At 43.7% G+C, this 23,266-nt stretch overlaps 1 protein-coding gene across 1 annotated transcript in view; it reads left to right on the top strand.

Annotated features, from left to right (window-relative positions):
* The window catches only part of LHFPL6 (LHFPL tetraspan subfamily member 6), a 251,545-nt gene that overhangs the window by 202,297 nt on the left and 25,982 nt on the right, over nucleotides 1-23,266 (top strand). The window contains exon 3 of the mRNA XM_047876195.1: nucleotides 20,277-20,375. Coding sequence (XP_047732151.1) covers nucleotides 20,277-20,375 — 99 coding nt within the window. The remainder of the gene's footprint in view (nucleotides 1-20,276; nucleotides 20,376-23,266) is intronic.

Below are 23,266 nucleotides of genomic sequence, written 5' to 3'. Positions count from 1 at the left end.
AGTGGAGCCCAGGGCCTTTGTCTCTCCACCCCTCCAGATCTCCTGGCCCCTTTCCCCGCCCCTGGGCATGCTGTTTCCACACGATGGAGATCCCCCTAGGGCTTTGAGGGGCACACACAGCATGGAAAGCTATGGGACTACATGTTCCATTGGGTTCCCTTCTTAAGTAAAATCCAATTCCTGTAAAGCAGGCAAATTTCCAGAGAATGCATTCTAAAAATAGTCTCTTTGCAAAGCTTGTTTTGTTTGAAAGCAGTTGCATTTCCTTTGTTTATTGATTTTAATGTAAAGGAAATAGAATCTACTCGGAAAGCAAACCTCCCCCAGGTCCCCTTAGTGTCATCACCAGCAGCCATTCGAACAGAGTTGGGTGAAAACCTTAATACAGTTGTGGGGGTGATTTTCTTTTCCCCTCACGTTGAACATCTACATAAAATCGTGGTGTGCAGTTCATCCTGAGGAATCTAACCCTCGCCTTTCCAGAAGACTGGGAAACTAGAAACTTATCCTGGGAAGGGTTGAAACAGACCGCTTCACAGCTAGTCCCACCTCCGGGGGCACCAGGTCTACCCATAGGACTAATTACTCCCCAGCAGAAACTCCGACGGAGTCTCGCCCAGCATCCCACCCCACCGATGGAGCCCCTTGGGAATGGTTGCCCAGGACCCTGGGAAGGATGCAGACACACTCATCAGTCGTTGGGAGGCTTCGGATCCCCTGGCAAGGAGAGAGACTGTGTTTTTCAGGCTAGATGCCGCTGGAAGGGCAGGCTCCGGAGAGAATACACAAAATAGCCCAAGGGGAAAGTCCTAACGTTAACTCCATAAAAGGTGGCTTTAAATGGTCTCAGCTGATCCATATTTTTAGCAAACTGTTTTGACTCAGCCTGCCTGACTACAATACTGTTGCCAGAACTGGCAATGAAAGGGAGATAAACACGGCGTTGTGATTTTTCCTTTTCTGCCTCCCTGGAATCCCTTGGTGGTACAAATCATGCTTGACGGACTTTCATTAGCACCTGCTCAGTTCCGCTAGGTAAAGGGGGCATTTGTCTGAGGCTCTATTCTACCTTCATGACCGAGCGAGAAATTGTGATGTGGGGGGACAGTTCCCCCCGGGGAAGCCTGGTCTAAGCCATCTCTCTCCCACCACCAGAGGCAGTGACTGGAATGGCGGGACAAGGTGGCATGTTTGGGGTCAGCTGGTGGAGTCTGCGTCTCACTCACAGGTGCATGCTGGGTGGTGACTTCTGGACGTGTTTGGATGTGATGTGCCCCTGTGCCGGTCCCATCAGGTGCTTTCTTTTCTGGGCAGTAGTGTGGTGTTGCCACAAAGAGTTTTGGACACAGGGATAAGGAATATCATTGCATTTTTCATTCCTTTTCTAATTGTGACTGTGGGCATGTCCCTTCATCGTCTTTTTTGAGGGGCAGCCTAGATTCATTCTTCTAGCTGAGTTCCACATACACTGAAAGGGGAAAGGGTGGGGTGCTGTGTGCATGTGTGAAGGCACAGGGTGAACACCAAGTATGTTTTGGACCACAGATACCTTATTGGGAGAAAGCATTTTTTATACAACTGATAAGGTTATCTGTGGAGTAGACTGGAACATCCCTTGATAATTTATCAAGTGGAAGAAGACCTATTTCAGAGGAGGACCAATGTAAGGCAGGACCCCTGACTCCATCAGGTATGAAGTTCTCTCCTCTGCGTTAGGAATATTTTGATGGAAAAGTTTGAGAAGCGCTAGCTTAGATCATCTTGATGGTCCTTTTCATCTCTTACGTCTGAGAGCTTAATTCACAACCTTCAGGTCCCTTTGCCCACTAAGCGAAGGCCAGCTGCCTTGGCACAGAATTAACGACCTCCTGCAGGGGTCACTGACCCCGGCCCAACTGCTTGGCCGCCGCTCTCCTCTTGTCTCTGATTCTCACCTCAGTCCACGTTTATCTTCCTCAGACTTGCTCCCACCCATCTCCATTCTCCGTGCCCTTTCTGTCACCTGGGACGACCACATCTGCTTATTAAAACCCCACTCATCCTGCAAGGGCCGCCTTCCCTTATTTCCAGCCAAAATGTAACTGATTTCAATGGCACTTATTGGTTTTGATGCTAACATGGAACAGGTACAAGCTCGAAATGTTGTTTCTGTGTTACTTTTCTTCCTCTCGGACACTAGAGTGAATGGATCTTCTTCAGTGTTGTAATTCCGCCATAGCAAAGAATACTATGCTTTGCACGGACCCAACAGCCTGCCAGCTGTACATACACATAGTATGTACATAATAATATATTATAAAAAAATAATAATATATTATATATATGTATGTATGTATATGGTATCTCTCTACCAAATTATTTATTATTGTATCTCATGCTTCGATCCCTGGGTATATATATACCTGATGTTCCGTGCTATGTTCTTTATGTAGAATTCCTATTCAGGTAACGAGACCATCAGGTTAAGAATGGCAATTCCTGATTCTGTCTTCTGCAACTTCTACTCTGAAAGATGCCACATTTACCCATTTGGGGGGTTGTTTCTACATTCATTTTATTAAGCCTCTTTGGATAAGCTCTTTGAAAAAGATACAAATGATTTCATTGTGACTGCTTACAATAGTATTTTAAGTACTCAGTGTTTTTTCCATGGCAAATAGGTTGTAATCATGTTTCAATTTGCGTTTTTAAATATTTTATATTTTCTAAATATCAAAAAGACACTTAAGACAGAATGTGATACTTTAAAAATAGAATTAAGTGAAAAAAAACACAGTATTGAATTGACTGGAAACAAACGTTCAAGTACTTTCCAAACTTGTTTGGAACTGATCAGTAAATCACAGATGGAAAAGTAAAAAGTTTCAGTTATCCTTGACATTTCAGGAGGGAAAGAAAACAGAAAAGGAAAATCATTATAGCTGTCTCCAAAGAAATTGCTTCCAAATTGTTGTCTGTCAGCTATTCCAGATGGCTTTACTGTTTGTCAGTGGAACTGGGGGTATTCTAGAAAGACCTCAGGAAAATAAATGAGGTTTTTCTTTCCTGATATCCCAGAAGGTGGAAGAAGGAAAAAATCTCTTTAAAGAAATGTCTGTTTTAAGTCTGTTGGCCACCTGTACCTCCTCCCTGGCACCCATCACAGATTTTATGGTATATTCATATGCTCCAATTGTTTTAGTGGTGAGAAGGTACTTTAATGAGTATATAGGTAGTGAAAATAACGTATATCCTAAGCAGGAAAGTTAGTAGAAACCTGTTATAAATGTCTTATAGTCTAGTAAAAAAATATGTGCGTATATAATCTGTATATATTATACTCAAATAATAACATAGGCTACATGCGTAATTATATATGGCTGTGTATATGTGTACTTGTGCTTATATATGTTTGCATTTATATATATGCATATGTACATATACAGATACAATAATCCTACAGCAGCTTTATGTATGGATTTTATTCCTAGTTTGCTGTTGAGGAAACATGTCCAAGAGAAGAGCAAGAGAGTTATCCAGGACCCCAAAGCCGGAGGGGCATGTGGTCATATGTCAAGGCTGTGCTCTGAATTACCCTACAACCCCGTGGTGGTGTTTGTGGAATGTGTGTGGCATATGGGTCTCCCTGTGGCATCAAAACCAGTTGTAAAGACATAGGTTCAAGTCTCGCCTCGGCTCCGGTAGCTTGCCAAGACAAAAAATCCGGCCAACCTCAGGCTTTCATTTTTTTGTTAGGGAGCAGAAGTTATAGCCTCCACCAGAGTGTCTAGAACTTACAGAGAAAGCGCCGTCTCACGACATGAAGGCTTGTTTTCATTTCTACAAAAGATTTCCACTCCACGGTCCCTCCATCGCGTTTTCTAAATATCCTTTGAATTTGCTTGAGCTTCGAACCTTCAAGCGGCTCAACTGTGGCAGGTTGTAAACTGCACCGAAGGCTCGTCCCTCTCAGTTTGTAGAAAGTCGTTCACTAACTACTTATTTCGTCTTGGTAGATTTTACCACTTCTTAAAAATATACCTGGCATCCAACTTTAAGGTTGTCATGGGGCCTCTGATTGAAGTAATTTAAGGACCTTAAAAATAAATACGAAGATAAACCCTTCTTATCCTGGCACTTTTTTTTTTTTTTAAGCACGTAGAAAGAAATGAACAGGGATTGGAGGCATGGGATCAGTCTGTTTGTGGGCACTTGATGTCCTGGTTATGGGCACTAGTAAGGAGAGAGGTTTTACTCTGCCTTCTCAGTACTGTTATGTCAGAACTAAAGCAGGATCCTCTACTACCCTTAGCAGGGGGCCAAGGTAAACCCCCAGGGAGCTCAGCACTCCTTCAGGAGGTTTCTCTACCTGAGTTCTCCACTGACTTGGGTAATTTTATGATGTCAGGATGTCAGAACTCGAGAGGGTGAGATTTTCCTCCAAATACACGGTCCTCTCTCCGTGGGCTTATTCTGAGTGACCTGTCACATGCGAAACTGTCCAACCATGGTCTACTGGAACTTTCCAACCACGGTCTACTGAGACTGTCCAACCACGGTCTACTGAGACTGTCCAACCACGGTCTACTGGACCTGTCCAACCACGGTCTACTGAGACTGTCCAACCACGGTCTACTGAGACTGTCCAACCACGGTCTACTGGACCTATCCAACCATGGTCTACTGAGACTGTCCAACCACAGTCTACTGAGACTGTCCAACCACGGTCTACTGGACCTGTCCAACCACGGTCTACTGAGACTGCCCAACCACAGTCTACTGGACCTGTCCAACCATGGTCTACTGAGACTGCCCAACCACGGTCTACTGGACCTGTCCAACCACGGTCTACTGAGACTGTCCAACCACGGTCTACTGGACCTGTCCAACCACGGTCTACTGAGACTGTCCAACCACGGTCTACTGAGACTGCCCAACCATGGTCTCCTGGACCTGTCCAACCACGGTCTACTGAGACTGTCCAACCACGGTCTACTGGACCTGTCCAACCATGGTCTACTAGAGCAGGTGCTGTGCCCTGGGCAGTTGGCGTGCACTACTTAGGTCATCGCGCCATCCCTGAGAGGTGCAAGGGGCTTTATCCATGCTGGCCAGGAGGAGACCCTAAGGCCCAAAGTCACTGACCTGCCCGAAGTCACCACCAACCAGGGCAGAGTCGGGCTCCACACCAGAGGGCATCTGGCTCCCTAGCCTCCTGCCATTCCTCTACAGTAGGCTTCCAAGTCAGGACCCCATTTGAGTTAAACTCTAGCCATGTCCCTTCTTCAGACTCTGGCTTTTCATAATAATTTAAAATATGTTAATATTGGGTTGTCTGGCTGGCTCAGTTGGTTAGGAGTCCTACTCTGGGTTTGGGCTTAGGTCATGATCTCACGGTTCGTGGGTTCAAGCCTGGCATCCGGCTCTGTGCTGACAGTGTGGAGCCTGCTTGGGATTCTTTCTCTCTCCCTCTTTCTCTGCCCCTCCCCTGCTCATGCTCTCTCTCTCTCAAAATAATAAATAAACTTTAAAAAAACCTTAATATATTAATATTTTTTGCAGCCATATGAAAAGACTCATTCTCTACTCCCCTTCTCCTGCCTCCCCTCCTTTCAAGGGAACATGGTTACATCCCACTAGCTCCTCAGACACGCAGCCTTGTCCCCAAGCCCCAGACCCAGAGGTGAGCTGCAATGCCTCACATGATTTGCATGGAAATAGGCCAGCTTGATCCCACTGTTGTCTCCATTCAAATAGGACACGACCCCCAGATCCAGTCCACTTCTTGCAGGAGACAGTGTGCCGTGGGGGCCTCTTTTCCGGCCGATTCTGCACTGCTGGGCCCTCAATCCCATCACTAGTGAGCCTAGTGTCAGCTCACCAGGGCCCCTGGGAGGATCACACAGCGAGCACATGGGGGCATCCGTATTATTTCTCACACGCAGAGCACATCACTTAGAGGCCTGCGGGAAAGGGAACAGGGAGTTAGTGTATTAGCAGGAATCAAAGCAAAGACCTGTAGGTATGTCAGGGGAAGGGTCGGAGGTAGACAGGGATGGCGTTCTAGTTTATGATGCGAAGTTAGGATGTGTTACCTGGGAGACTTGGGACACATGCACCATCGGCCCCACAATCCCAGAAGTTCTGCAAACCTGTCCCACAAAGCAATGCATCCTGGTGGTGGTGCACTTTGTTTCCATTAGAGCCACTGTTCTGGAAATAGATACAAATGTTCAAGAGTATTGCCTTCCCCTTCTCTTTCTGCCTTATTTCATAAGAGGGAATCTACGTTCATATGCCCTGCACTGTGCTGGGACATTTTATCTCGTCCTCCTGACAACTCTTATAAAGAGGTACCATCTTATCGGTGAAACTCTCGGGGTTCAAGTTTAAGAGACTTGCTCAGCCAGTAACTAGTAAGTAGCAGACACAGTATTCGAATACAGGTCTGACTCCAAAGCTCTTGTCCCTAACAGTTTACCACCTGAATATTTCTCTGACTGCGGTAACCATAGTTTGCCAACATGAAACTGACCAGAGTCTGGTTTGGAATTAACATCACGTTTTCAAAGTGGGGACAGGATCGGTTACGTTTGCAGTGTAAATTTACTTACAGCTAGGTTTTTTGCTTGTTTGTTGACAGAATATTGTTGAAGCCTAGTTCATTGCTCTCAGGACACTCTCATGTTGAAATATGATGATTATGTTCTTTCTTTTTTTCTTCTATAGAGGGAATCAGGGGAGATTCAGTTTGTACAAAACAGCAGTGATCCTTCAGAGAAAATGTGTCTGCTGAAAACTCTGAGCTGAGTGGCTGGCTGGAATGTGCTGGACCCCTTATGTTGTCACTCTGGGCTTTGCGAAATGTCTTGTGAAGTTCTGATAGGTAATTCTGGGTCAAACAGGTGAAGCAAGCCAGTCCTGTTTTAGGTTTAGCGTGGTTGTTTGAGAATGTGAAAAGCCTAGAGGTATTAATTGCTCTAGATTTGTATATAAATCACTTCCAGGTTGATGGTCCTAATTTAGTAGCATCAGGCCATAAGGAGGTAGTGTTGTGTCCCTATTACTTTTGAGTCAAACTTTTGTGTTTGCCTGCTAGTTTGTGCAGACTATGGGCCAAGGGAAGAAAATGCGAAAGTATGAATAATGAAAGAGATGTCATATGTACGAGTTCTTGAAAGCTATGGTGGCAAGCGTCTCCTCCCTACCCCACCCCCCAAAAAAGATGGCTTGATGGATCAAAGGAAGAATGGAAAAATAGGTAGATAGGTAATAGAACAACCTTTAAAACCTATTAATCCTAGAATCTGGATCATTGGTGTGAGTATTCACTGAACAATTTTTCCAACCTCTCTGTAAGTCTGACCATTTTCATAATCTAGTGTTGGAGGAGGAAAAAGAATAGAATTATGCTTAGTTACAGAGATGCAGTTCGTTTCAGAAAATATATTTGCTATAACAGCATGAGCAAGCAGTAAGGCACAGCCCTCTGCTTTTGATTAAGTATTTAGTATTACTATATTATAGTAGTATTGATTAGTATTGTAATACTAGTACTATTGTAATATAGTAGTATTGATTAGTATTATCTGTTTGGTGAACACCTATACCTGCCAGTGAAGCATCTGAAACTGGAAGCTACGATATAATGAAATGTTTGCAGGTGCAGTGGTACAATATCATTACTAATATTGATACATAACTACCATTTCCCGAGCCCTTATCTTATGCCAGGCACTGAAGTAGGCACTGTTATTAAGCCATTTATTTCTTAAATAATCTCTACACGCAATGTGGACTCGAATTTACAACCCTGAGATCAAGAGTCACATGTTCTACTGACTGAGCCAGCCACATGCCCCTTAAGCCATTTATTTCTAATAAATACGCTAAAGATATGGGTACCATTAGGTCTGTTACGCAGATGAAAATCTGAGCTCAGAGAATTCAAAAGCTTACTGCTCAAGGTCACACATCACGGCAGGTGGTGTCAGGATTTGCACCTGATATAATTGACATCAAAGCCTGCGCTATTCCCACTTGACCCTCAATGTCCACAGCGCAGTCCCGTGCAGTCATGTCTGTCTCACCAGGAGCTGCTTGGAGTCACAGGAGATCTGGCCTCACCCCAGAACTACAGAACCAGAATCTACAGGTTTAACAAGCCCCCAGCTCTTTCAGCTGCAAGTGAGTCTGAGAAGCCCAGTACTGAGCCACGCTACTCTGGAAATGCGGGACTGTGTCTTTATTCCTCTCCCGAAGCTGTTAACAGCGAGAAACACCTTAGCGGCAGTGAAAATTAGCATTTTGTTTGTTTCCGAGGTGTAGCTGCAGCACGGAGCGAGCATTATTAGCCCCCTTCCTAGCAGCGTCGGAGTGAAGACTGCGGACCAAAGCACAGACGTAGGAGTCACGTACCCTGAGTTTGCAGCTCGGCTCTGCCTGCGGTTATCTACTTGATGAAACTCAGATCTCCCCGCTGTCTGTGACTCCGTGCCTTCATCTACCAAGTGGGGACACCAGTTCTGGCTCTACCCACCTCACAGAAAGGCCAAAGGCGCCTTTAAAAGTAAAATGCAGCAAAAACCAAAACAAAATGGAACAGACAAGACTATTAATTGGCCTTGTAGTCGTGTATGGATTCTTTACCCACACGTGAGGGTCATCAGGCCGCGGCTGTTTTATTTGTTCCTACTGAGGGTTACGTGGATGCCAGGACTTTTGGGGCAAATGACCATTCCTCACCGTGCCAGGAATGTCCTTGCTGGAACCCTCCCTGCATTCCGTCTAAGAAGAGGACCTTCTCTGAGAGCAGGGGACTGGATTGCCAGCGGTTGTGTGTAACCACGCGTTGGCTCGAACCAAATCCTCCGGCCTCCTCCACGTGCCCCGACAAAGTCAAACCCTAACAATAGAGAGCATTCGTTGGACTCTTCCTGTGAGGTACTGTGCCCACCTCTTTGTACCACTCTCTCATTTAATCTTTGCAACAACTCCAAAAGATAGATATCTTCCCCATCTTACAGAGGAGGACAACTGAGACCTGAAGACATGAAATAGTGGAACGGGAGTTTCTTAACTACTAAGGTTAGAAAAATGTTGCTTCCAGTCTGGCGTCATTGACCAGAAAAGTGTCCCGTAGACATGGCAAAATTTCCAAAGTTTCATTGTTTGAAACAAATTTTTCTTCCCCCAGTGATCGCCCGGAACTCTAGAAAGAGCAGAGATGACAAGTCACTCGTGGCTGAAATTAGCTTGTGAAGTTTTTGCTCTGAGTGAAAAAGCAGGTATTCTGATGTGTGTCTTTTGTGTCTTCTGACCCATGAACTGGAAGAGAAGAAATAATAATCAAGGAGCCATTTGGGAAAGCATCTTAAGAAAACCTAAAATATGTTCTCTTCTGAAGGATGCTTTCAGCAAAGAAATAGCCTTATTGTCATTTGTGAAAATAGCTTGGATAGTTCAGAAATGATCACATTTCTATTTTGTATTTTAGCTTTAAGATAGGATATGCTTTTCCTTGGCTAAACTTCCGATGGCAAAGAGTCCATTTTTTTCATCTTTATGCCTCACGGGCTCTTTGTGGACAGAGCTCTTTGTGTGCTAGAGCTTGCAGCCGGGTTCTCCCTCCCTGGCGCCCAGGGAAGAAAGAATCTGTAGGGATCTCAACAGCCCTTGCCTTCGGTTGCAGGCGGTGGGAGAGTCAATCCTGGAGAAACAATGACTTCTAATCCATCTTGATCTTCTGCCCCCCTCTTCCTTTTCCACTTATATGCAGGGTTTTCCCACATGCGTGGACGTGGGAGGTGAGCCCCGAGCTGGGACCGTGAGCCCTTGGGGATTTGGGACGCATTAGAAGGTAGAGTTTAGCCATATTGGCTTAGAGTTCAGACGGACCTGGATGCACGTCCCTGCCTGCATCTACCACTTAGTAGTTTCACGAGCAGGAGTCTGCTTCTCTAAGCCTCATCTTCCTCCTTTGCTAAATGAAGGCAATGATATATTTTATATTATCTATTCTAGAAGTATTATATACTTATGCTGTGGCTTTTATAAATTCTAAATAAATAAATCACTGCTATTTAATATTTAACAAATACCATGAACCAGTGAGTCGGATGCAAGTAAACATCCGATAGTTGCTGGCTCTCCAGGAGACGTCCTACTTATGAATACCTACAGCAAGGTAGTGAGCCCCAAATAAATGGTACAGAGTGCATCCAGGTAGGAGCTCGCAGGAGGGGGTAAGCCTATAGCCCGCTGTTGGGGCAGCAGGAGCAGGCTGCGTGTTGAGGCTTCTAGATCTTAACAGCTAGTATTTTCATGGTGGAGCCTGAGCATAAAGTAAAGAGTGAGAGTATCTCAAAGAGAAGGAATTCAACCTTCAGAAATGAGATAATTCAAGACATATTGAAGGAACTGAGAGTCCCCAGTCAGAAATGCCCTTTGGGACTGGTCAGAGCACCTGAGCCACTTAATGAGACCACCTTGACATGCCTCTGTGCCAGCTGCACAGTTCAGTGCTGGCACATCTTTCAATTATTTGAGACACAAGAAATACAGAATTGCAGGTGAAAAGTCCCACTTAGTAAAATACGATGTTGGTGAAATCCAACACGGCTATGGCTGAACTCAGGTAGCAGGTGGCAAGTGTGTGACCTTGGAGTGGCCTTATGTCCAAGCATTGAGATCATGGTGGAAAAGAGCCCTGGCGTGGGATCCAGGAGTCCCGGGATTGCCCTGGACAAGCCTCTTCCATCCTCTATACCTGTTTCCAGAAAGCACTTTGAAAGGGGGTGTGGTTTATAAACTTGCCCAAGCCTCCTTCTTCTAGAATATTTAAGTGCAGTTGACCCTTGAATAACACAGGTTTGAACTGATTGGGTTCATTTATACATGGACTTTTTTCAACAAATACAGTACAGTAAGTACTGTAAATGTATTTTCTCTTCCTTATGATTTTCTTAATAATACTTTTTCTCTAGCTTAGACTGTAAGAATACAGTCTGTAACACATATGACATGTAAGATTTGTGTTATCGACTTAATGTTATCGGTAAGGCTTGTGGCCAACAGTAGGCTGTTAGTAGTTAAGTTTTGGGGAAGTCAAGTGTCCAACACAGATCTTTGACTGCACAGGGGGTCAGTGCCCCTAACCCCTGCATTGTTCCATAGGCACCTGTGCTTCCTCCTCACGGTGCTTTCAAGGTCAGAAGAGTTATAATACTGGCTTGCTCTTCTTTCCTCCCCAGCCGTGGATTTATTTTGTTGTTCACATTTTGTAAAGGGACAGTTATCTAAGGGTGAGAATGGAGGAGCACGGTGTACATAAATTAGCATACGGGGACTTGGAAATGTGCCAACGTCATCCAAAGAGAAGTCCAGATAACAGGCTACCAGGCCGAGCAGCTTGCCTGAGAAGAGTAAAGAAAACAATTTCCCTCTGTGCTTGCCACAGAAAGGAGGATAAAGGGACTGGAGGATGGATAAAAGTGTCCCAAAAAACATAAAAGATGAGATGATGGGAAACGTTGGCGAGACCACGGAAGGGGCATAAGTGGAAAAAGTCACGGTATAAAAAAAAAATACTAAACTGTGGAAAGAGAATGGAGCGATAGTCATGGAGAAAAGTGAGATCACATAAAACTTTCAGGAGCGCCTGGAAAAAATAAGGCTTTATGAGTCGAACATGAGGAGTCTTTTCTCACCACCTGTGGAGAGTAATTGGCATGGGCTGACTAGAGGTTTGTTTTGCCTTTTTGGCAGGAGCCGAATTGTTATGTTAATATTCCCCTGGCTACGTGTTAAGTACTGACTTTGAATAGAAAGAGTTTTCCAGAAGGGGAAAATTCCCAGCATCTGGTTCTTACTCTGACCACTGAGCTCTTTACAGACTTCAGACTTCACACTTGAATTCTGAGAAATAATTAGTATCATGGCAGATGTTTCCAGCAATGCGTGAAAACGAACAGACTTTCCACCAGGGACTCTCCCAAAGGTGTTTTACGGGCAGGCAGAGTGTATCCAGGCTAAGACTTAGGTACAAGGGTCCCTTGGGGGGTAAAGGCAGATCTCTTATAGAACACAGCACCGCTGCCCAGCTCCTGAGTGTTTGCATCTTTGCATTTATCTGTACTGTCCCTTCTCCAGGAACAGTGTCTTCTTCTTAGAGGTCATTCCACCAACCTGGCTCTTTTACTATTTTAATTGTCTGGAACAGGGTGAGGCAAAAACCCTAGGGAATTCAGGTTGGCATGGCCTAATAGTGCGTTCTTCACGTGGCATCTTTTTTTCCATTTTAAAAATTATTGAGCCATGTCTTGGATTATCATCTTCATTCTTCTTAGGAAGCAACATCTCTCTAAATTTCCAAGACCTCCTACAAACCGACCTTCTTCATGGTCTGCTCTCCCCTGATCCCTGATTTCAGCAAGGTGCCAGGTGCAGACTAAAGACTGAGCTAATTTGCACGAATTTGTGATTTACTCATGACCCCTTAAAAGTTGTGAAGCCTTCGGGATTGCAAAAATAGATTGCTTCTTAACTGCAAATGAGCCTGTAGCTGCAAATGATCTCAGACCTCCTCTGAGCACCCCACCTCTGTTACCACTTTCCTCAGATTGTTGCCTTGCTTCCTAGTGTCTTTCCTCACTTCTGCGCCTACAAACACGTATTTCCAAAAAATGTGATAATGTGACTATTTTTCCATGATTTCCTTTATGGCAGTGACAAAGGAATTTGGTTAAAATACCATATAATTAAGCCCTTGAAGTTTATAAACCACCAGATTTATCAATCCAACAAAGAAAACCCATGTAAAGGGTATAAAAGTTTGTGAGCCAGAGATTCTAACTGAACCATTGGCTCCCCAGGAGTAAATTAGGCAACCAGAGCTATTAAAACCTATTAGGTCACTAAAATATCATTTGGGCAACCACCTCAAGTTCCAGAATGTTCTCTGAGCCCCATTTCAGAAGACAGTATAACAGCTAAGAGGTTTGTCATTTCGGGAATTTGGAACTACACTTTCGTGGAACATTGATTGCTACAACACGGTCTGAGGCTTAACACAGCTGAAACTGAAAGGTGGCGGATTTCTTCCATGAAAAAGATGTTCTCAGGGGTAGGTCCGAGATGGCAGCATAGGAGGACCCTGGACTCCCTTCCTCCCACAGATACACAGAATCCACCTACATCTGGAGCGGTTCCTCCTCAAGAAGAACTGGAGGCCGATTGAACAGCCTCTGCACAACGAACGACAGGCCACGTATAGAAGAGTAGGAGAGACAGAGGCATTGCAAGGACAGAAACCCTACCCCTGACTCGGTGACCTACGGTAAGGAGGGCTATCACTGAGGGGCCCACTCGCCAGCTAGAGGCACAGCAAAAAATCGTGCTTTAAAGGGCAACCAGACGATAAGGGAAGGAAATCCATTTACTAGCCTTATAGCTTCCACCAAACAGGTGAGGGACTGCTAGAACGCTCTCTGGGGTTGGAGGACCAGCGAGCATCATCTTGTGTATCCCCTCCTTCACCTGATAGTGTGGGCAGAAGCAGGGTCCATACTCCAGCTGGCCTGCTAGTCTCTAATGCAATGGGCCCCTGGCTCACATAAGCTCCAGCCATTCCCCCAACGAGGCACGGGTGTGGCATGCCACAGGAATGTGCCCATTCCCACCCCAGCCTCAGCCATCCAATCAAGGTGGTCCCGGTGCTCTCTCCAGCCCCAGCCCTCCTGTCCGGGGGACCCCACGGTCTCACCCAGGGACCCCTCCGCCACCTGCCTTGCCCTGCTGCATCTGCAGCCAGCTTGCCAAAGCCACCAGGCACCTGCAGTCTACACAGGGGGTGCTCCTACACAAGCCCACTCCTTCAAGACCGGGAGAGGTAGCTGTTCTGCCTAATTCGTAGAAACAAATACAATACAGAAAGTCAAACAAAATGAGACAAAGGAGCATGTGCCAAATGAAAGAAGAAGATAAAACCCCAGAATCAAACCTTCATGAAAAAACATCCTTGAAGAAATAATGGTTAAGAATTCCCTTAACCTGGGGAAGGAAATAGACATGCAGGTCCAGGAGACACAGAGAGTCCAAAATCAGATGAATCCAGAGAGATCCACACGAAGGCACTCAGAATTAAAGGCAAGACAGTTTCCTAGACAAGCAAACACTAAAGAAGTTATCGCCATTAAAGGAGCCATGGATAAATTCCTAGAAACACACAACTTTCCAAAATTATGAAGAAATACGAAATCTGAATAGACCTGGTACAAGTAATAAAATTGAATTAATAACCTAAGAATCCTACAAAAAACAAAAGTTCAGGATCAGATACCTTCACGGGTCAATCTCCCAAACATTTGAAGAACAGTTAGTACCCATCCTTCTCCATTATTCCACAAAAATTTAAGAGGAAGGAATGCTTCGAAATTCACTTTATGAGACCAGCATTACCCTGGTATTAAAACCAAACACTGACACGACAAAAAAAAAGAAAGAAAGAAAATTATAAGCCAATATTCCCAATGAACATAGATGCAAAATGCTTCAGCAGATTATTAGCCAACTGTATTCAACGATACATTAAAAGGATTCTATACCACAGTCAAGTGGGATTTATTCTAGGAATGCACCACAGGTTTACATCTGCAGATCAATCGATGTTGTATATAGCACATTAATGTGATACATCACAATAACAAAACCAAGGATAAAAATCATATGATCATCTCAATAGGTGCAGAAAAAGTATTTGACAAAATTAGACTTCATTTTTGATTAAAAAAAAAACCTCTCAACAAAATGGGTATAGAAGGAACATACCTCAACATGACAAAGGTCATATATGATAAACCCACAGCTAACATTGTACTACTCAGTGATGAAAGGCTGGAAGTTTTCCTCCAACATCCAGAACAAGACACGGACGCCCACTCTCCTCACTTTTATTCAATAGTATTGGAAATAAGTCCATGCATATATGGTCAATTAATCTATGACGAAGGTGGCAAGAACATACAATGGGGAAAGGATAGTCTCTTCAATAAATGGCGCTGGGAAAACTGAACAGCTACATGTAAGAGAATGAATTTGATCACTCTCTTACACCTTACATAAAAATAAACTCAAAATGGACTGAAGACTTGAATGTAAGACCTGAAACCACAAAATTTGCAGAAGAAAGCATTGATGCTTTTTGACATTGGTCTCAGTAATATTTTTTTGGACCGGTCTCCTCAGGCAAAGGCAACGAAAGCTAAAATAAGCAAATGAGATTTTATCAAACTAAAAAGCTTCCGCACAACAAAGGAAACCATCAATAAAATGAACAGGCAACCTGTGGCATTGGAGAAGATATTTGCAATATCCAATAAGGGGTATATCCAATAAGGGGTTAATATCCAAATAAGGGGTATATCCAATAAGGGGTATATCCAATAAGGGATTAATATCCAAAATTATATAAAGAACTTACCCAACTTAATATTAAAAAAACAAAACAAAAGACCAGGGCGCCTGACTGGCTCAGTCTGTAGAGCATGCAGCTCTAGATCTCAGGGTCATGAGTTCAAGCCCCATGTTGGGCATGGAGTCTACTTAAAACAAAAACAAAAACAAACAACCCAATTGAAAAATGAGCAGAGGACTTTGAATAGACATTTTCCCAAAGAACATATATAGATGGCCAACAGGCACATGAAAAGATGTCAAGCTCACTAATCATCAGGGAAATGCAAACCAAAACCACATGAGATATCACCTCACACCAGTGAGATTGGCTATTATCAAAAGGACAAAAAAAATAACCAATGTTGGCAAGGATGTGGAGCAAATCGAGCCCTTTTGCACTGTTGGTAAGAACAAAATATTAGTGCAGCCATAATGGAAAACAGTATGGAAGTTCTCAAAAAATTAAAAATACAACTAACATACAATCTAGCAGCTTTCCATTTCTGGGTATTTATCTGAAGAAAATGAAAATACTAATTCAAAAAGATATATGTACCCCTAATGTTCACTGCAGCATTATGTATAGTAGCCAAGATACAGAAACAACCTAAGTGTCCATTAATACATAAATAGATAAGGAAGATGTGAGATATATATCATGGAATATTACTCAGCCATGAAAAAGAATGAACTCTTGCCATTTGCAACAATATGGATGGACCTAAATGTTATTATGCTAAGTGAAGTAAATCAGAGAAAGACAAATACCATATGATTCTACTTATATGTGGAATCTAACAAAACAAAACAAATAAACCAGCAAAACAAAACAGAAACAGATTCACAGATCTAGGAAACAGATTGTTGATTACCAGAGAGGGAGGGGAAGGAGTTGGGCAAAACAGGTAGAGGGGATTAAGAGGTACAGCCTTTCAGTTATAAAATAAGTAAGTCATGAGGATGTAATGTACAGCATAGGGAGTACAGTCAATAATATTGTAATAATCATATGGTTACAGATGGTAACTAGACTTATCAGGAAGATCATTTCGTAATGTATAAAACTATCAGATCGCTGTGATGTACACCTGAAACTAGTAAGATGTTGTATGTGGGTAATACTTCAATGATAATAAAAAAGATGCTCTCACTTGTATGTTAAATCGTCTCTAACTTTATGTCACAATATAGTAACTTCAGTATGGACAATAAAATGCTAGTTGGCTCCAATCGACACACTAAGGGCAGTTGGTTAACATTTGGAGTATTCACTTCAGAAATTCACACTCCAGGAAAGATTGATTAGCATAAATTCCCTAACCAGAGACCACACCACAGAGGATTAACACAAAACCTTCTAATATCAATCAATACTTACTGAGGCTTATTAATCAGTGTAAGTTGTACTAGAGAGAATTTTTAACTGAGAAAATGAATAACGTGCGGATAGAAAGACCTGTATCAGCATGAGTTGGGCATGTACTGGCCAGAGTCTGAGCAGTGAAAGAAACCACTGTAGGTGTTTCAAGTAGAAAGGGATGTATGTAGTCCAGGGATTTAAAGTTTCACAGACCTCTTAGGTTTGGGGAAGTGAAGGACAGAGAGGAATTCAGGAAATCAGGAAGTGCAAGGGTAGAAAGAAACTACAGCTGATGATCTGCCCTTAGTGGGTGATGTTGAGGAGGCTGCCTCCTCACTTTTGGGGGAAGTCACTCCCCAAATCTTATGTCTACGGTCTACAGAAAGGCATGTCCCTAGTTGCAGCTGCCAATGGGGAATTGGTTTAGTTTTCTCTTTTACCTTCTGAATCCCACACGAGGGCTTCTCATTGAGAGAACATGAGCCAGAATTTCTGCCAGCGGAAGAGTTTTGAAATGTAGTTTCTTGATCTCTAGCCCCACCTAGAAAGGGAGAATCTAAAAGAGCCGGGGTGATTTTCATGAATAACTAGTATTAAGCTTAGGGTATAAGGATCTGTCCAGCCCAGCATCCTTTTGAGATGGTCTCTTAGGTCTAGAAGAGCCTTCTTCAGTAGCACTTGCTGTAATTGTGAAAATAGTCCGGTGTGGTAGCCAACAGTTCCCTGTGGCTATCAGGCACTTGAAATGTGTCCAGTGCAATTGAAGAAATGAGTTTTGAGTTTAATTTAATAAACTTAAATTTGAACTCACGACATGTGGTTCATGGCTACTGCATTGGGCAGTCCAGGTCTAAACTCTCTTTGGACCCTGTCCCCCATTCCTTTAAATGGAAGATATTGCCTGATTTGACCTAAAGTGTCCTAAACCTGCCGGTTGAAGATTTGTTGTATTTACAGTGTGTTGAATGTCCTTGTTCGAGTGACTATGTGATGGATTTGGGGAAGAGGGTTTCACTGGGCTTGCAGAATTGGTCATCTGACTGTTTTTTGTGCCAGCCGCCTAGGAAACATCATTAGATATTTGGCTGAATTTAATCTAAGACTTGCTGTCTCCACGACATAAAACAAGCAGAAAGGTAGCTGGAGGCCACCGATGTTTACCTACGGAACCTAAAACTGCAAGAACCAATTAGACTGATCGGTTTGCAACATACATTTTTCTCTCAGAAATGTTTCTCAGACCTTTATAATCTGCAGTATTTTTGCTGTTAGCAAACCTTAGCAGATGACAAAACATACAAACACTACATAAATATTAATACAAAAACCCAGATAAGCTAGTTGCTGTCCCCTGAATACTCTTTTTTTTAAATGTTGATTTATTTATTGTGAGAGAGAGTGAGTGAGTGAGTGAGTGCAAGCAGGGGAAGGGCAGAGAGAGAGAACCCTAAGCATAGGGACAGAGCCCAATGTGGGACTTGATCTCACAAACTGCGAGATCATGACCTGAGCCAAAATCAAGACTCAGACGCCTCACCAACTGAGCCACCCACGTGCTCCGAACACTTCTGTTTTTAATGTCAGCTATGCCCGTGGTATTTTTTTACAATCATGCACATTACATAAATTTCTATGTATGAAATTGTTCTTCATTTATATGGTTGGATCTGCATTTCGTAGTGTCATAAAGACAGCTCAATATTCCACAAAAGAACCCTGACTGCCAAGCGTTCCGCCGCTTGGAAAACCACACGCCAATTTGCTCCATATGTAAAATTCTATTTAGTTTCCCAAAGTGCCTGGCATCACACGAATCAAAACAGGCACTTTCGTGGATAAGTGACACATTTTCCCGCCATCTGAAAAGGACATTAGCAAATGAGGCTATTTATCATTTCTTTCCCTATCAGAAGAAGAGAAAACTGATGATTTCGATGTCATGATTTTTCTTTTTTTTTTTTTTACATTTGAAAATTTTCTCTTTCTGCGTTTGTCATCCTTCAAAAAATTGCTCACAAGTTCTCAAAAAAATAGTGTCCCTTATTAATTTAAGAACTGGGTATCATGGAAATGGTACCACATTATGTTTTGAACACTCATGGAACTCAACTCACACAAACTTTGGCCTCCTCACCAATGATCTCTTTACCTGGTGATGGATAACTTGTTAGAGTTGTCTTCAGAGAGCTACAAATACTGTCCTGGGGAAACCAGTCCCTGGGGCATTCGCTTAGTCGGCAAAACCTCATACCATCGCTGAGTTATTTTTCAGCCTCGACACAATTCAGGTCGATCCAACTGCATCGAAGCCATCCTGGAATTAGTGATTTGCAGTTTCTGTGATTCTTTGTAGGCCTTCCCTCGGATCACAGGCCCTCAGCATTAAACGGTTGTTTTACCGTTGACCAAGGAACAGATTGTGGGGAGGGGGAGATTTGTGTCGGTTCATAGGGGGTGTCTGTCCACACAGCTCAGCGTAGAGGTTGGGAAGGGTTTGGGAAGCCGCTCCTCCTTAGATAACCGTAAACAGACCGTGTGTATGGGTTAGAACCGCTCGGGTCATCTACCAGGAGCCCAAGAAGCAAGAGGGGGACAGAAAGGGACTCAAATACAGAAATTCTGCAAGTCTCTTCCAGCGGCGTTTGGGGCCCTGTCATTCCGCCTCTGTGTTACGACGTGAGTGGATTTTCTCATTTAAGGGGCTCCCTCGTCTAGCGCCTTATACCCCACATTCTCTCAGGCAGTGCTGGTGTTCTCACCAATCAGACTATGTATGTGGTGGTCCTACAGGCCCAGCACACTTGTGGGACTTACGGACGATGACAGTACCCGCGGACTGATGCGACAGGATGGGTGCTTTCCGATTAGCCCTCGGATTCCGGTGGTGAGGGCCTAAGTCTCATTCAGCTTCTCATCAAACCGTGTTAGACTTCGATACAGAACTGCAGACGTGCCGATCAAAAGCTGTCAGCTCAGAGTGTGCTGCCACGATAACTTCATTTGCATCGAAATAAAACCACCACCTTCTTCAGTTCAGTCATCAGTACTTTTGGTCTTAGCTGCAAGGAGGACTTAGATGATTGTGGAAGTATCTGTCTTCTAGGTTATTTCTGTGATGGATGAACGCTCCCTGATTCTCAACTTTTCACCAGAGTTCTAACGGCTGGGAGTACAGCTAACAGGTCCGATCCATGTGCCAAAGTCAAGGCTTTTGATGCTTTCAAAGGCAAAGTCGAACCAAACTGAGCTATCAGGGGGTTTGTTTTTGTTTCTGTTTTTGTTTTCCTTTTAAGCAGACCCGCAGTTGTTCATGGAATCAAACTGGCCTTAGATTGCTTTAAGGAGCAGTGGCTGGTGCTTTCCAAAACGCGGACACCGTGCCCTTTTGTTGTATCGCGAATATCGACTCCCCCTCCATGCGGCTGCCTTTACCTGGAGATGCAGAGGAGTACCAGTAAAGCCCTCTTGGCTTATCTCTTTGCAGGCTTGTTGATCGGTGCTGGCTGTGCCCTCTACCCCTTGGGCTGGGACAGCGAGGAAGTCCGTCAGACTTGTGGCTATGTCTCTGGCCAGTTTGACCTGGGTAAGTTTCCTTCGTCAATGACACTCCTTTTAGAAAAGAACCGTATGTGACTTTTCCTAGAAGCAGAGAGTGGAAGAGAGATAAGGGAGAAAAACACGCCCTGTAGTGCAGCTAGCAGTCATGTGTAACAATACGCACACACTCGCTTATCCATTTGTTGAGTGAAATTATGCCAATCTACCGTTTGCCTGAACTGTGGGAAGTATTGTGGATACAAAGCTTAGATAGAGCCCCTGCTCTGAGGAGTTTATATGCATTGATCAATTCATTCAAAAATCATGTGTCAATTACTTATTGCGGGTGCTGAAAAGAACTCTGTGGAATTTATAGTCTGCCTGAGATTTCTCAAGGGCTAAGAAATCCAAAGCGATCTCACTCCAGAGTAATAGACAGCTTTGTGGGAGTGCTGGGTCTTGAACACAGTGATGCACGAGGGTCGTCTGGCAGTAGACAGAAGCATCTTGCAAGCCAGGGACACGGCAGAGCGAGAGCACCAGGGAGGCATGAGAACAGTCCATCAGGAGGCCACAGGGGTAGGGGAAGCAGGGAGAGATGTGATTGAATAGTTAGAGGTTCACACACTGCTGAAGGACACCTCGTGACTTTTTCTGGAAACTTCAGACATTTTCACTTGTAGCTCTAGTGTGTTCTACCTAGCAGTCCGTTAAAAAGGTAGCATAGGACGATATGGCTTGCATCATGATAACTTGTACTAATTGGATTATATTTCCCTCGGTTGATAAACCTAACTTTTACGCCAACACTTCCTTATTTCTTTCTAGTTAAGTATCCTGTCTATTCCAGCCTCTGTTATTTTAAGGCATATAATGAAAAACTTAACGAAAGTAAGCCTTCTCTTTATTGAATTATTTTCTGAGGATGTTTTTCTGGAATCGGTGTTCCCACATCGAGGATTATTGCCAAACAATAGCAAATATACTTTTCCCTAATATAAGGATAGATTGAGTTTTTGATGATTGGTTCATAGTGAGGTACTAACTTAAACATTCGCTTTTCACATTAAACATTTCACTCTAAGAAGAAATATTTGAGGGAGGTGGTCTAACGTCAGTATTACTGTTATATCCAAAATCATCATTAAAAAATTGTATGGTAGAACTTCTGTGAAAAAAATTTCTGTCCGATACTGAGGAAAATGGGCCGATGTGATACCATATCAGAGTTCTGTGGATTTGAAAATAAAGCATGATTTGTTTGACTCATTGGATGACAAACACCCTGCTTCCCTCAAAATAATGCTAGCTCTTTTGGCGGAGAAGTTGGTATGTTAAATACTACGAATTTGCGTGGATAAAAAAAATATAAGAGATTTCGGACCGCTCTTTCTTTCCTTCTCCATAAGGCTTTCCTAAGTCTGGATCAGTTTGTGATTGCCATAAATGCAGAGGAAAATGCTGGCACAAAGTTGAGTGTCAGCTTGGTTTTTGTTTGTTTTTCAGTTTTTTACCTTTTTTTGTTTGTTGGTTGGTTGGTTGGTTGGTTGGTTTTTTTGGAAAGCAAAGTGTGTCCAGGGGAGATATTTTAATACAGCATTTGGCATTTTTCTTTCTCTGGCGTTTGAGGCATTCTTGGCCATTTCACACATGCCTCGACTTGATTAGAATACTGTTCTTGCTGATCTCTTGCTATTGCGTGGTGCTATATTAATTAGCAGGTTGTAATGAAACCCATATCCTGTTTTTTGCAATTTTCATTACTGCATCTCAGTAGTTCATATCTTCCCAGCATTGTGGATTAAACACTTGAATGTCAAACTTAAAAAAAAAAAAAAAAGACTTGCCTCTTTACTACTGGTAATAATTTCTTATGTTACTAAACTCACCGAAGCCGTTTTAACAATTTAAAAACTCTGGTGGTTTTAAGTTTTGCCACACCAAGGTTTTTTTTTTTTTTAATGTCTCTTAGCGGGATGGTGAGGAAAAAATGGAAACTGGCATCATCTACAGATAAAACGAGTCCTCGGTCCTGCAAAACTGCCTCTGTGTTCTATCTTTAAAAAATGGCAACTGTTGGGGCGCCTGGGTGGCGCAGTCGGTTAAGCGTCCGACTTCAGCCAGGTCACGATCTCGCGGTCCGTTGAGTTCGAGCCCCACGTCAGGCTCTGGGCTGATGGCTCAGAGCCTGGAGCTTGTTTCCGATTCTGTGTCTCCCTCTCTCTCTGCCCCTCCCCCGTTCATGCTCTGTCTCTCTCTGTCCCAAAAATAAATGTTGAAAAAAAAAATTAAAAAAAAAATGGCAACTGTTTCCTTGCACGCTGATGGAGACTGAACTTCAGCGGAGCAAAGGCACAGATTCTGGTGCTCACTTGGGAGAACCCAGGACCGCAGTTGGGAGCCACAGCACGTGTGTGAGGGGGAGCATTCTCACTAAGGCTGGCCCTGGGGCCCATGTTTTTAATGGTGTGCGTGCCAGTTGCCACAGCCACACTGCCTCTACTGCTTCTGAGAAGCCAATCTCATTGCTGCTGCCTCTCCCAGGAGACTGTGTGGGCACATCTTCCCCCTGAGGCCTGGGAAACGTTAATGTTGTTAAGGTTCATTTGGTCCTTATTGTGGGATGTGGATCACTCAAGAAACCATCCCCTTTGTTTTTATATGGAAGATTACTTAAGGAGTGTGTTCATTCAGTTACCCAGCCGACAAATATTTCTGAAGTGCTTACTGCCTGCCAGGCCCTGTGCTAGGTGTTGAGGACATGGCATCACCAAGGCATTTTGAAAGACCCCATGCATTGCCGTCAGGGAACCAGAACCTACCAGAAGAGCCAGATGTTCAAGAAGATAATATACACGGTCAGTGTGTCGGAAAGGAAGAGTGTCCGCAGCGGACCTTGTGGTTGCCTTGCCAGCATCGTTCCATTCTGGTCGGTGA

The sequence above is a fragment of the Prionailurus viverrinus genome, chromosome A1, assembly GCF_022837055.1.
Source record: "Prionailurus viverrinus isolate Anna chromosome A1, UM_Priviv_1.0, whole genome shotgun sequence".
Classification (NCBI taxonomy): domain Eukaryota; kingdom Metazoa; phylum Chordata; class Mammalia; order Carnivora; family Felidae; genus Prionailurus; species Prionailurus viverrinus.
The sequence above is the reverse complement of the archived record's forward strand: the minus strand, read 5'-3'. Positions and strand labels throughout refer to the sequence as shown.